The following is a 12,390-nucleotide window of genomic DNA, read 5'->3' on the forward strand; positions in this document are numbered from 1 at the left end:
ATACTGACAAATATTGTAAAAATATACTCACAGAAGTTATTAACCAATCTGGACCATAGTGTAAGCAGTATTTACAGTAAATATCATCAAAGCCTGGGAACTGAAAATCAGAAATGATAAGGTGAAAATTTTGTGCTCTTAAATAAAAAATAAAAAGTGACATACTTAAAATTTGATCTTGAATGGTATATACATAACTTATTTTAATCAAAATACATGTACATGTATAGGAATAATATTGAGGTATATATTGTTTTTAGTAACGTATGATTCAACCTGCAGGAATCTAATAAAATGTACAGTTATATACCTCTCCTTGTCCTTAAGGATGTTCGCTACTCTGTTTCAAAATAAAAAGCTTTTTAAAAGACTGTTATAAATAACGGAACTAAAAATTCAGAAAAAAATGAAAGGTCCATGTGCTTGTTTTTCTGATATAAGCCATTGAAAATTTGGCAGGAAATGATTCTCTCTAGATTTTTCATACAATTACATAGGCACCTTTTTTTTCAAAAACTATGAAAAAAATAACAAGGATTTTATAAGATTTTCAAATATGGCTTTTTAAACTATATGTAATAAAATTATGAAAAGATAAACTGCTTCGCTGAGCGCAGCTGGATACGCCCACAGAGGTCCAACCCTGAACAGTTGGGGCAAAAATGGACACAATATTCAAGCTTGATACAGGTCTGAATTTGGATTGTATTAAATATTTGACATATTATAGGTTTCTGAATAAATGTAGTCAAAGAACTTGAAAATTTGTTATATGAATTGAATTTATATTCAATTAAAGATTTCTTGCTGTTGTGTAATACACTGTGCTGTTGCGCAATACTTAGTAAATCTGTTGTCAGACTATAAACAATTAAAGTTCAATTAATTCTCAATGTCATATTAGAAATTTATGAAAATGTAAAGGGAGCTTACATCAATAGATATAAACAATTCACCAAAGTTTCATGAGAATTGCTGACAGCATTTTTGAGTTATTGTCTGAAAACTGGAAAATCCCCCCTTTTTTAATGAATAAAACCCCATAACTCAGAAATGTAAAATGTAAAATTTATAAAATTCTAAAAGGAGCTTACATCAATAGATATAAACAATTCACCAAAGTTTCATAAGAACTGCTGAAAGCATTTTTTGATTTTTTGTCCGAAAACTGGAAAATCCCCCTTTTTTTATGAATAAAACCCTGTAACTCGGAAACGTAAAATCTAAAATATATAAAAATCCAAAGGGAGCTCATTTCAATAGATATAAACAATTCACCACAATTTCTTGCAAGTTGGTGAAAGCATTCTTGAGTTATTGTCCGAAAACTGGAAAATCCCCCTTTTTTTAATGAATAAAACCCCATAACTCGGAAATGTAAAATGTAAAATTTATAAAATTCTAAAAGGAGCTTACATCAATAGATATAAACAATTCACCAAAGTTTCATAAGAACTGCTGAAAGCATTTTTTGATTTTTTGTCCGAAAACTGGAAAATCCCCCTTTTTTTATGAATAAAACCCTGTAACTCGGAAACATAAAATCTAAAATATATAAAAATCCAAAGGGAGCTCATTTCAATAGATATAAACAATTCACCACAATTTCTTGCAAGTTGGTGAAAGCATTCTTGAGTTATTGTCCGAAAACTGGAAAATCCCCCTTTTTTTAATGAATAAAACCCCATAACTCGGAAACGTAAAATCTAAAATTTATAAAAAACGAAAGGGAGCTGACGTCAATAGATATAAACAATTCACCAAAGTTTTATGCAAATTGGTTAAAGCGTTTTTGAGTTAATGTCCGACATGTTGACGATAAACGGACAGACGGACAACAGTATACCATAATATGTCCCGTAAACGGGCGTATAAAAAGTAAGGCTTAGTGGGCAAAATTTTTAATGGCACTACATGGATAAAACCAGAGGATTCCGAATATCTGACAAAAATTCAAAAACAAGAGGAGCGAACATCCTTAAGTCAAAGTTGATAAACCTTATATAAAAAACTTAACAAGTAGAACTGTGAGCTATTGTTCACTTATGATACCCCTGCTTCAGTTTTCAGGAATAAGGAAGTTGAAGAGAAAAGAATCTAAATACACATAACACAGTAAAGTATGTTCACATGAAGTCTGATAACAATTTTCAAGTAGCTCTAACTTGTAGTTTCCAAGAAAAATGTGACGAAACTTCATACATGGCCTAAATGTGTTAGAATAATATATAAGTATTCATCAAACAGGAAGTTTATGAGCTATTAATCTGGAACCATGTCACAAGGTATAACATGCTAATACAAGTGTATGAAGCTTGATAACAGATTCCGGGGAGCTTTTGTTAGTATTTCCCAAGTTAAATGTGACAAAAATTTCATACATGACTGTAATGATTAGAATATATAAGCATTTACAATGTAGTAAACAGACAGTTGATGAGTAATGAATCTGAAATTGTGTCACACAGAACAGCATGCTAAATAATAGCCTAAATTGATTGCAAAATTATAACAAGGAAGCTATTATTTGTATACGGACACAAGGACAAACAGGGGTAAAACAGTATACCCTCTCCTTTTGGAGGGGTGGTACAAACAGTTATTGGTGTTAAAGGTAGGCTAGGTATGATAAGAGCCATTCAAGCTCGGGGAGGGGGGCACTCACAAATTAATGAATGTTTGCAATGAGTCACTGGAATAAGTCACTATTTCAAGCTTTATATATGATTAATTCGAGAAATTGAGATGAAATATATAACAAGGTTGCTGATTGAATAAAAAGTATCTGAAACTAAGCAGATGTCATTTATTATCACAGATGCCAATAAAACTACAGTTATAAAATTAAATGTATCAGATATTTGTTAATGTATACATGCATATCACTCCATGAAATAGTTTAATGATGATAGATATAGGTACATTTTTGTCGAGCCTTCGACTTTTGTCGAAAAAGCGAGACATAGCGATCCTACATTCCCTCGTCGGCGTCGTCGTCATCGTCCGTGTCAACAAATATTCACTCTGTGGTTAAAGTTTTTGAAATTTTAATAACTTTCTTAAACCATCCTGGATTTCTACCAAACTTGGACAGAAGCTTGTTTATGATCATAAGATATTATTCAAAAGTAAATTTTTTTTTTTTAAATTCCATTTTTTCCGTATTTTACTTATAAATGGACTTAGTTTTTCTGCCAGGAAACATTACATTCACTCTGTGGTTAAAGTTTTTGAAATTTTAATAACTTTCTTAAACTATCCTGGATTTCTACCAAACTTGGAAAGAAGCTTGTTTATGATCATAAGATAATATTCAAAAGTAAATTTTGTAAAAAAAAAATTCCATTTTTTCCGTATTTTACTTATAAATGGACTTAGTTTTTCTGCCAGGAAACTTTACATTCACTCTGTGGTTAAAGTTTTTGAAATTTTAATAACTTTCTTAAACTATCCTGGATTTCTACCAAACTTGGAAAGAAGCTTGTTTATGATCATAAGATAGTATCCAGAAGTAAATTTTGTAAAAAAAAAATTCCATTTTTTCCGTATTTTACTTATAATTGGACTTAGTTTTTCAGCCAGTTAACATTACATTCACTCTGCGTTTAAAGTTTTTAAAATTTTAACAACTTTCTTAAACTATCTTGGATTTGTACCAAACTTGGAAAGAAGCTTGTTTATGATCATAAGATAGTATCCAGAAGGAAATTTTGTTAAAATTTTGTTCCATTTTTTCCGTATTTTACTTATAAATGGACTTAGTTTTTCTTCCAGTTAACATTACATACAGTCTGCAGTTTAAGTTTTTAAAACATTTATTAGATTCATAAACTATCCTGGTTTTTTACCAAACTTGGACAGAAGCTACTTACAATCAAAAGATAGTGTAGAGAGGAATATTTTTATTAATTTTTTTCCTCATTTTTGTTGAGCCTGCGATTAAAAAGTTTAATTTTGGACCCTTTTGACCTCAATATGAACCAATTTGATAGCGGGTCCACAAATAAAAAATCTAAATACATGGTTAGATTCAGCATATCAAAGAACCCCAAGAATTCGATTTTTGATGAAATCAAACAAAGTTTAATTTTGGACCCTTTTGACCTCAATGTGGACAAAGTTGATAATGGGGCCCAAAAATCAAAAATCTAAATACATGGTTAGATTCAGCATATCAAAGAACCCCAAGAATTCAATTTTTGATGAAATCAAACAAAGTTTAATTTTAGACCCTTTGGACCTCAATGTGGACCAATTTAAAAACGGGGCCCAAAATCCAAAAACTTAATACACGGTTAGATTCAGCATATTAAAGAACCCCAAGAATTCAAGAATAAAACCCCATTGAAATTGATCAAGAAATAAGCAATTTATACAAAGTATCTTCTTTTGCACAATACTGTGCAATTGAATATTTCTTGCTATTGTGCAATACTGTACAATTGACAATTTCTTGCTATTGCGCAATATTGTGCTATTGGATATATCTTGCTATTGCGCAATACTGTGCAATTGAAGATTTCTTGCTATTGCGCAATACTGTGCAATTGAAGATTTCTTGCAATTGTGCAATACTGTGCAATTGAAAATTTCTTGCTATTGCACAATACTTATTATATAATAATTTACACATCCTGTTTGGTGTGTATCTCCTACCATATCATTATTATTTGCTTTTAAATATTAATCAGAAATAACCAACTTAAAATGGAAAATTTTAAAAGAAAAAAAAAAGGAAAAAAAGAAAAAAAAAGAAAAAAAAAAAATCCCCCCCCCCAAATTTTTTGAACCCCCTTATGATTCATCACCCCCAAACTCAATCCCAGCCTTCCCTTTGTGGTATGGTACCTTGCAGTACAATTTCAGAGAGATCCATACACTTGAACACAAGTTATTGTCTGGAAACTAGAAAAAATGCTTATTTTTGGCCCCTTTTTGGCCCCCAATTCCTAAACGTTTCGGGCAATTACCCCCAAACTCAATTCCAGCTTTCCCTTTGTGATATGGAACCTTGTAGTACAATTTCAGAAATATCCAAACACTTACACACTAGTTATTGTCATGAAACTAGAAAAATGCTTGTTTTTTGCCCCTTTTTTGGCCCCTAATTCCTAAAATTTTGAGGCAATTACCCCCAAAATCAATTACAGCCTTCCCTTTGTGATATGGAACCTTGTGGTACAATGTCAGAGAGATCCATAAACTTACACACAAGTTATTGTCTGGAAGTTACAAAAATGCTTATTTTTGGCCCCTTTTTGGCCCCTAATTCCTTAACTGTTGGTACCATAACCCCCAAAATCAATCCCAACCTTCCTTTCGTGGTATTGAACCTTATGGTAAAATTTCATGGAGATCCATTTACGTAAACTAAAGTTAGAGTGCGAAAACCAATGTGTCTTCGGACGACGCCGGACGACGCCAGACGACGACGACGCCAACGCCAACGTCATACCAATATACGACCAAAAAATTTTCAATTTTTGCGGTCGTATAAAAAACGAGAAACACTTATGAACCACATCAACAAATGACAACCACTGAACATCAGGTTCCTGACTTAGGACAGGTGCAAACAAATGCAGCGGGTTTAAACGTTTTAATAGGCGCCAACCATCACCCTACCTGAAACAATAGTGTAACATCACAACTATAAAATATCAATTTAAAGGCTTAACTCAATCAAAAGACATATTAACAATAAAATGCTTCGCTGGGCGCAGCTTGATACGACCGCAGAGGTCGAACCCTGAACAGTTGGGGCAAGTATGGACACAACATTCAAGCTTGATACAGCTCTGAATTTGGATTGTGATTAAATATTTGACACAGCATAGGTTTCTGACACAGAAAGAATGTGGTCTAAGAACTTCAATTTTTTTAATTTACCTATTATGGTCCAATGTCCAAAATCAAAATACATGGTTAGATTCAGCATATCAAAGAACCCCATATATTCAATTTTTGTTGAAATCAAACAAAGTTTAATTTTGGACCTCAACTTGGACAAACTTGAAAACTGGGCCCATAATCAAAAATCTAAACACATGTTTAGATTCAGCATATCAAAGAACCCAAAGAATTCAATTTTTGTTAAAATCAAACTAAGTTTAATTTTGGACCCTTTAGACCTTAATATAGACCAATTAAAAAAACGGGACCCAAAATTAAAAATCTAAATACACGGTTAGATTTGGAATATCAAAGAACCCCAATAATTCAATTTTTGATGAAATCAAACAAAGTTTAATTTTGGACCCTATTGACCTCAATATGAACCAATTTGATAGCGGGGCCCACAAATAAAAAATCTAAATACATGGTTAGATTCAGCATATCAAAGAACCCCATATATTCAATTTTTGTTGAAATCAAACAAAGTTTAATTTTGGACCCCAATTTGGACCAACTTGAAAAATGGGCCAAAAATCTCAAATCTAAATACATGTTTAGATTCAGCATATCAAAGAACCCCATATATTCAATTTTTGTTGAAATCAAACAAAGTTTAATTTTGGACCCCAACTTGGACCAACTTGAAAACTGGGCCCATAATCAAAAATCTAAACACATGTTTAGATTCAGCATATCAAAGAACCCCAAGAATTCAATTTTTGTTAAATTCAAACTAAGTTTAATTCTGGACCCTTTGGACCTTAATCATTAAGGTTTAGATTTTAAAAAACAGGACCCAAAATTAAAAATCTAAATACACGGTTAGATTTGGCATATCAAAGAACCCCAATAATTCAATTTTTGATGAAATCAAACAAAGTTTAATTTTGGACCCTTTGGACCTTAATGTAGACCAATTTGAAAACTGGACCCAAAATTAAAAATCTAAATACACGGTTAGATTCGGCATAACAAATAAATTAATGTGGTCAAAGATTTTACAAATCTAATGCGCCATACTGTGCAATTAAAGATTACTTCTTGAAATTTTTCAATATTTGAAATATGAAAAAAAAATAATATTTGAAGAATAATTCTTTTTAATTTCTGAAATCTGAAATGAGAAAAAATTGACCCCCCACAATTTCTTTTTACCCCCCCCCCCTTTTTTTTCCCTCAAGATATGGTCATAATCTCAATTCAAATTTCCAATGGAGTTTGCAACCATAATTACCCATTTAAATTTACCATAGTGCTAACTTAATCTATTTTATAATAGAATTTAAAATATAGTGTCAAATCTTTCATATGGATTTTTTTGTAAAAAAAAAAAGATGCAACATTTGCAGATATTTTTACTGGTCTTCTTTTATAAATATGAATTTCTTTAAACATAATTTAAAAGCAGTGTAAGGGAAGTAACCAAAACGTTGTATTTGGATTACCTCCCTTACACTGTTTTAAATTATCTTAATTGTTCATTAACCATTACTTTATACATAATTTAAAAGCAGTGTAAGAGAGATAATTTCAATGATGTATTTGATTTATCTCCCTTTCACTGCTTTAAATTATGTTTTGTACTAAAGTATTTGTCCATTAACCAGGACAACCTTGTTTTTCCCCCTTTTTGCCCCTAATTCCTAAACGGTTTGAGCCATAACCCCCCAAAGCAAATCCTAACCATCCCTTTGTGGTATGGAAACTTGTAGTATAATTTCAGAGAGATCCATACACCGTTCCACAGTTATTGTCTGGAAACTAGAAAATGCTTATTTTTGGCCCCTAATTCCTTAACTGTTGGTACCATAACCCCCAAAATCAATCCCCACCTACCTTTTGTGGTATTGAACCTTATGGTAAAATTTCAAAGAGATCCATTCACTTAAACTAAAGTTAGAGTGCGAAAACCAATGTGTGTTCGGACGTCGACGACGCCGCAAAGGTCATACCAATATACGACTGCAAAATTTTTTGCAGTCGTATAAAAATTCAGCAATTTTTCTATTTGTAAACACACCATAACTCTAGAACGGTTGTGTATAAGTTTTATAACATTTGGTTGAAACAAAGTTAGAGAACAGAAACGAAAAATTCAGCAATTTTTATGTTTATAAAGGGACATAACTCAAGAATGGTAAAAGTGACGCCACCAAATTTCGTACTTAATCTGTATTATGTAGTAATAAGCATTGTGTATAAGTTTCATAACATTTGGTTGAGGCAAACTAAAGTAAGAGAATGGAAACGAAAAATTCAGCAATTTTTTCATTTGTAAAGGGGCATAACCCTAGAATGGTAATCAAACAGCTTGTAAGCACTGAATGGTAAAGATTGCTTTAATCTATCAGTAGGAAGTAAAATCAAATATTGCATTGTATAAAGAATTGGTTGTAGTTGATTCAACTACCATTATGCACAAAGAAAGATAACTCCAATTTTCAAAGAAGACTTTGAAATATTTTTAGGAATGAAGGGTAAAAATTGCTTTAATTTATCAGTTGGAAGGCAAAATTAAACATTGCATTGTACAAAGCATTGATTGTAGTTGATTCAACTATAACCATGTACAAAGGAAGATAACTCCAATTTTAACAAGAGTGCACACGCTGAAATGTCTCACCTTCTTTACTAACCATTGATATTATGTTGATAGTCCTAAATGAAAGCTTTACTACAACTATTACATAAACTTAACATGATCCAAGAAAATGAAGTCAAGGTCATATAAACCAAACGAGAAATACATGTACACCTTACAATCATTCAATACACTAAATATAGTTGACCTATTGCTTATAGTTTCTAAGAAACAGACTTAACCAAGAAAACTAAACATTGACCAATGAATCGTGAAAATGAGGTCAAGGTCAGATGAACCATGCCAGGCAGACATGAACAGCTTACAATCCTTCCATACAACAAATATAGCTGACCTATTGCTTATAGTTTAGGAAAAACAGACTGAAACACATAAACTTAACACTGAGCAATGAACCGTGAAAATGAGGTCAAGGTCAAATTAAACCTGCGAGACTGACATGTACATCATAGAATATTTCCATACACCAAATATAGTTGACTTATTGCATATAGTATAAGAAAAAAGACCAAAACTCAAAAACTTAACTTTGACCACTGAACCATGAAAATGAGGTCAAAGTCGGATGACACCTGCCAGTTGGACATGTACACCTTACAATCATTCCATACACCAAATATAGTAGTCCTATTGCATAAAGTATAAGAAAAACAGACCAAAACACAAAAACTTAACTATAACCACTGAACCATGAAAATGAGGTCAAGGTCAGATGACACCTGCCAGCTAGACATGTACACCTTACAATCATTCCATACACCAAATATAGTAGAACTATTGCATACAGTATAAGAAAAACAGACCAAAACACAAAAACTTAACTATAACCACTGAACCATGAAAATGAGGTCAAGGTCAGATGACACCTGCCAGTTGGACATGTACACCTTACAGTCCTTCCATACACCGAATATACTAGACCTATTGCTTATAGTATCTGAGATATGGACTTGACCACCAAAACTTAACCTTGTTCACTGATCCATGAAATGAGGTCAAGGTCAAGTGAAAACTGTCTGACAGGCATGAGGACCTTGCAAGGTACGCACATACCAAATATAGTTATTCTTTTACTTATAATAAGAGAGAATTTAACATTACAAAAAATCTGAACTTTTTTTTCAAGTAGTCACTGAACCATGAAAATGAGGTCAAGGACATTGGACATGTGACTGACGGAAACTTCGTCACATGAGGCATCCATATACAAAGTATGAAGCATCCAGGTCTTCCACCTTCTAAAATATAAAGCTTTTAAGAAGTTAGCTAACGCCGCCGCTGCCGCCGTAGTCGGATCACTATCCCTATGTCGAGCTTTCTGTGACAAAAGTCGCAGGCTCGACAAAAATTGTTTGATATTTAAGAAAAAAAATGAAAAATTTAGCAATTTTTCCATTTGTAAAGGGCATAACTCTAGAACAATAAAAGTGACGGCACCAAAATTCAAGCTTGATCTGTATATTGTGGTAATAAGCATTGTGTATAAGTTTCATAACATTTGGTTGAGGCAAACTTAAGTGAGAGAACGGAAACGAAAAATTTAGCAATTTTTCCATTTGTAAAGGGGCATAACTCTAGAACGGTAAAAGTGACGCCACCAAAATTCAAACTTGATCTGTATTTAGTAGTAACAAGTATTCTGAGAGTATTGCATGGCAATACATAGTCCCCTTCCGGGAAAAAATTCGTTATACTGGAACAAAAAGCTAACTTGTTCTATAACTTGTCATGGTGTAATATAAACAAAAAGAAAATATCAAGTTAATATTTTCAAGCATGACTAAAAACAGTGTGGAAAACTGATTAAATGAGTGAATTTTTCAAGTCCAAGGACCATAACTCTGCACAAAATTATCAGACCGAAACAAAATTTCGAACTTGATCTGTATAACTTGTCATGATAAAACTATATACCAATTATCAATCAATATCTGCAAGCATGATGAAAAAAAGGATGTAAACACTTTAACATTAGATATGATTAATAGTTCTCTAAAATTAGATATGATGTAATACAGTGTATATCTATTTTCAAATTATAATCAAATATAATTAATAGTTCCAAATATTTTTTCTCTTTTATTTGTCACAAACTAATATAGATTTGTAACTTATCTATAAAATGTCAACAATTTTTATCTACACAATGTAATGTAATATATACATTAATAAAAATAGATTATTATCTAATTAAAGGATTTCACTTCATATTTTTTTTTTATATATATAGCATTCAGAAAATTAGTTTATACAAAATAACAAACAAACCTGCCAAAAAATTCTTCAAATAATTTACCAAAGAATCTCTTTTAAAAAATGAGTTATCTCCCTTTGTACAGAAATATGGTTTAACATAGTACTCTAACATTAGATATGGTCCATAACTCTGGACTATATGATCAGACCGGAACAAAATTCGAACTTGATCTATAACTTGTCATGGCAAAACTATATACCAAATATCAAATCAATATCTTCAAGAACGAAGAAAAAAAGTGTGGAAAGCTGATTTGCCGGACTGACGGATAGACAGACGGACGGACAGACAGATGGACAGAGTGCAAACCTAAAGTCCCCTTCAACTTCGTCGGTAGGGGACTAATAAGCATTGTGTATAAGTTTCATAACATTTGGTTGAGGCAAACTAAAGTTAGAGAACGGAAACCAACTTTGGGACGTACATAAGTACGTACAGACGGACAAGGGTAAAACTTAATGCCCCCTCCGCTACGGCAGGGGCATAAAAACAGACCAAAACACAAAAACTTAACATTGAGCAATGAACCGTGAAAATGAGGTCAAGGTAAAAATAAACCTGCCAGACTGACATGAACATCGTAAAATATTGCCATACACCAAATACAGTTGACCTATTGCATACAGTATTCGAAAAACAGACCAAAACACAAAAACTTAACTATGACCACTGAACCATGAAAATGAGGTCAAGGTCAGATGACACCTGCCAGTTGGACATGTACACCTTACAATCATTACATACACCAAATATAGTAGACCTATTGCTAATAGTATCTCAGATATGGACTTGACCACGAAAACTTAACCTTGTTCACTGATCCATGAAATGAGGTTGAGGTCAAGTGAAAACTGTCTGACATGCATGAGGACCTTGCAAGATACGTACATACCAAATATAGTTATCCTATTACTCATAAAAAGAGAGAAATTAACATTACAAAAAAATCTTAACTTTTTTTTCAAGTCGTCACTGGAGGTCAAGGACAATGAACATTCATGTATGACAGAAGGAAACTTCATATCATAAGGCATCTATATACAAAGTATGAAGCATCCAGGTTTTCTACCTTCTGAAATATTAAGCTTTTAAGTAGTTACCGGTAGTTAATGCTACCGCCGCTGGATTACTATCCCTATGTCTCGCTTTCTGTGACAGAAGTCGCAAGCTCCACAAAAACCAAACAAATGAAATTGATCAATTAAAAGCAATTCAGCATAGCAAAAACCTCTACCATTCAATTTTTGTTCAAATAAAAAAAAGTTTAATTTTGGACCCTTTGTACTCTGATATGGATCAATTTAAAAAAATGGGCCCAAAATCCAAAATCTAAATACATTATTAGAATCTGCATGTTGAAATCAATCAAAGTTTAATTTTGCACCTTAATTTGGACCCACTTGAAAACTGCCCAAAATCAAAATTCTAAATATACGGTAAGATTAATCATAAGTCAAAGAACCCCAATATTTCAAGATTATTAAAACCCCATTGAAATTGGTCAGAAATAAGTAATTCATACATTTAGTTTAAAAAATTGCTCGTTTTTTACCCCTTTCGGCTCCTAATTCCTTCGCCAATACGGCCATAACCCACAAATTCAATCAAACCTTCCTTTTCTGGTAAGGAACCTTGT

At 32.3% G+C, this 12,390-nt stretch overlaps 1 protein-coding gene across 1 annotated transcript in view; it reads right to left on the reverse strand.

Moving 5' to 3' along the window:
* LOC127709738 (B9 domain-containing protein 1-like) overlaps positions 1-12,390 on the reverse strand; it is a 68,617-nt gene that overhangs the window by 50,029 nt on the left and 6,198 nt on the right. Inside the window, exon 2 of the mRNA XM_052215412.1 lies at positions 32-100. Within this exon, the coding sequence (XP_052071372.1) occupies positions 32-100 (69 nt within the window). The remainder of the gene's footprint in view (positions 1-31; positions 101-12,390) is intronic.

This window comes from Mytilus californianus, unplaced genomic scaffold (assembly GCF_021869535.1).
Source record: "Mytilus californianus isolate M0D057914Y unplaced genomic scaffold, xbMytCali1.0.p SCAF_7, whole genome shotgun sequence".
NCBI lineage: Eukaryota > Metazoa > Mollusca > Bivalvia > Mytilida > Mytilidae > Mytilus > Mytilus californianus.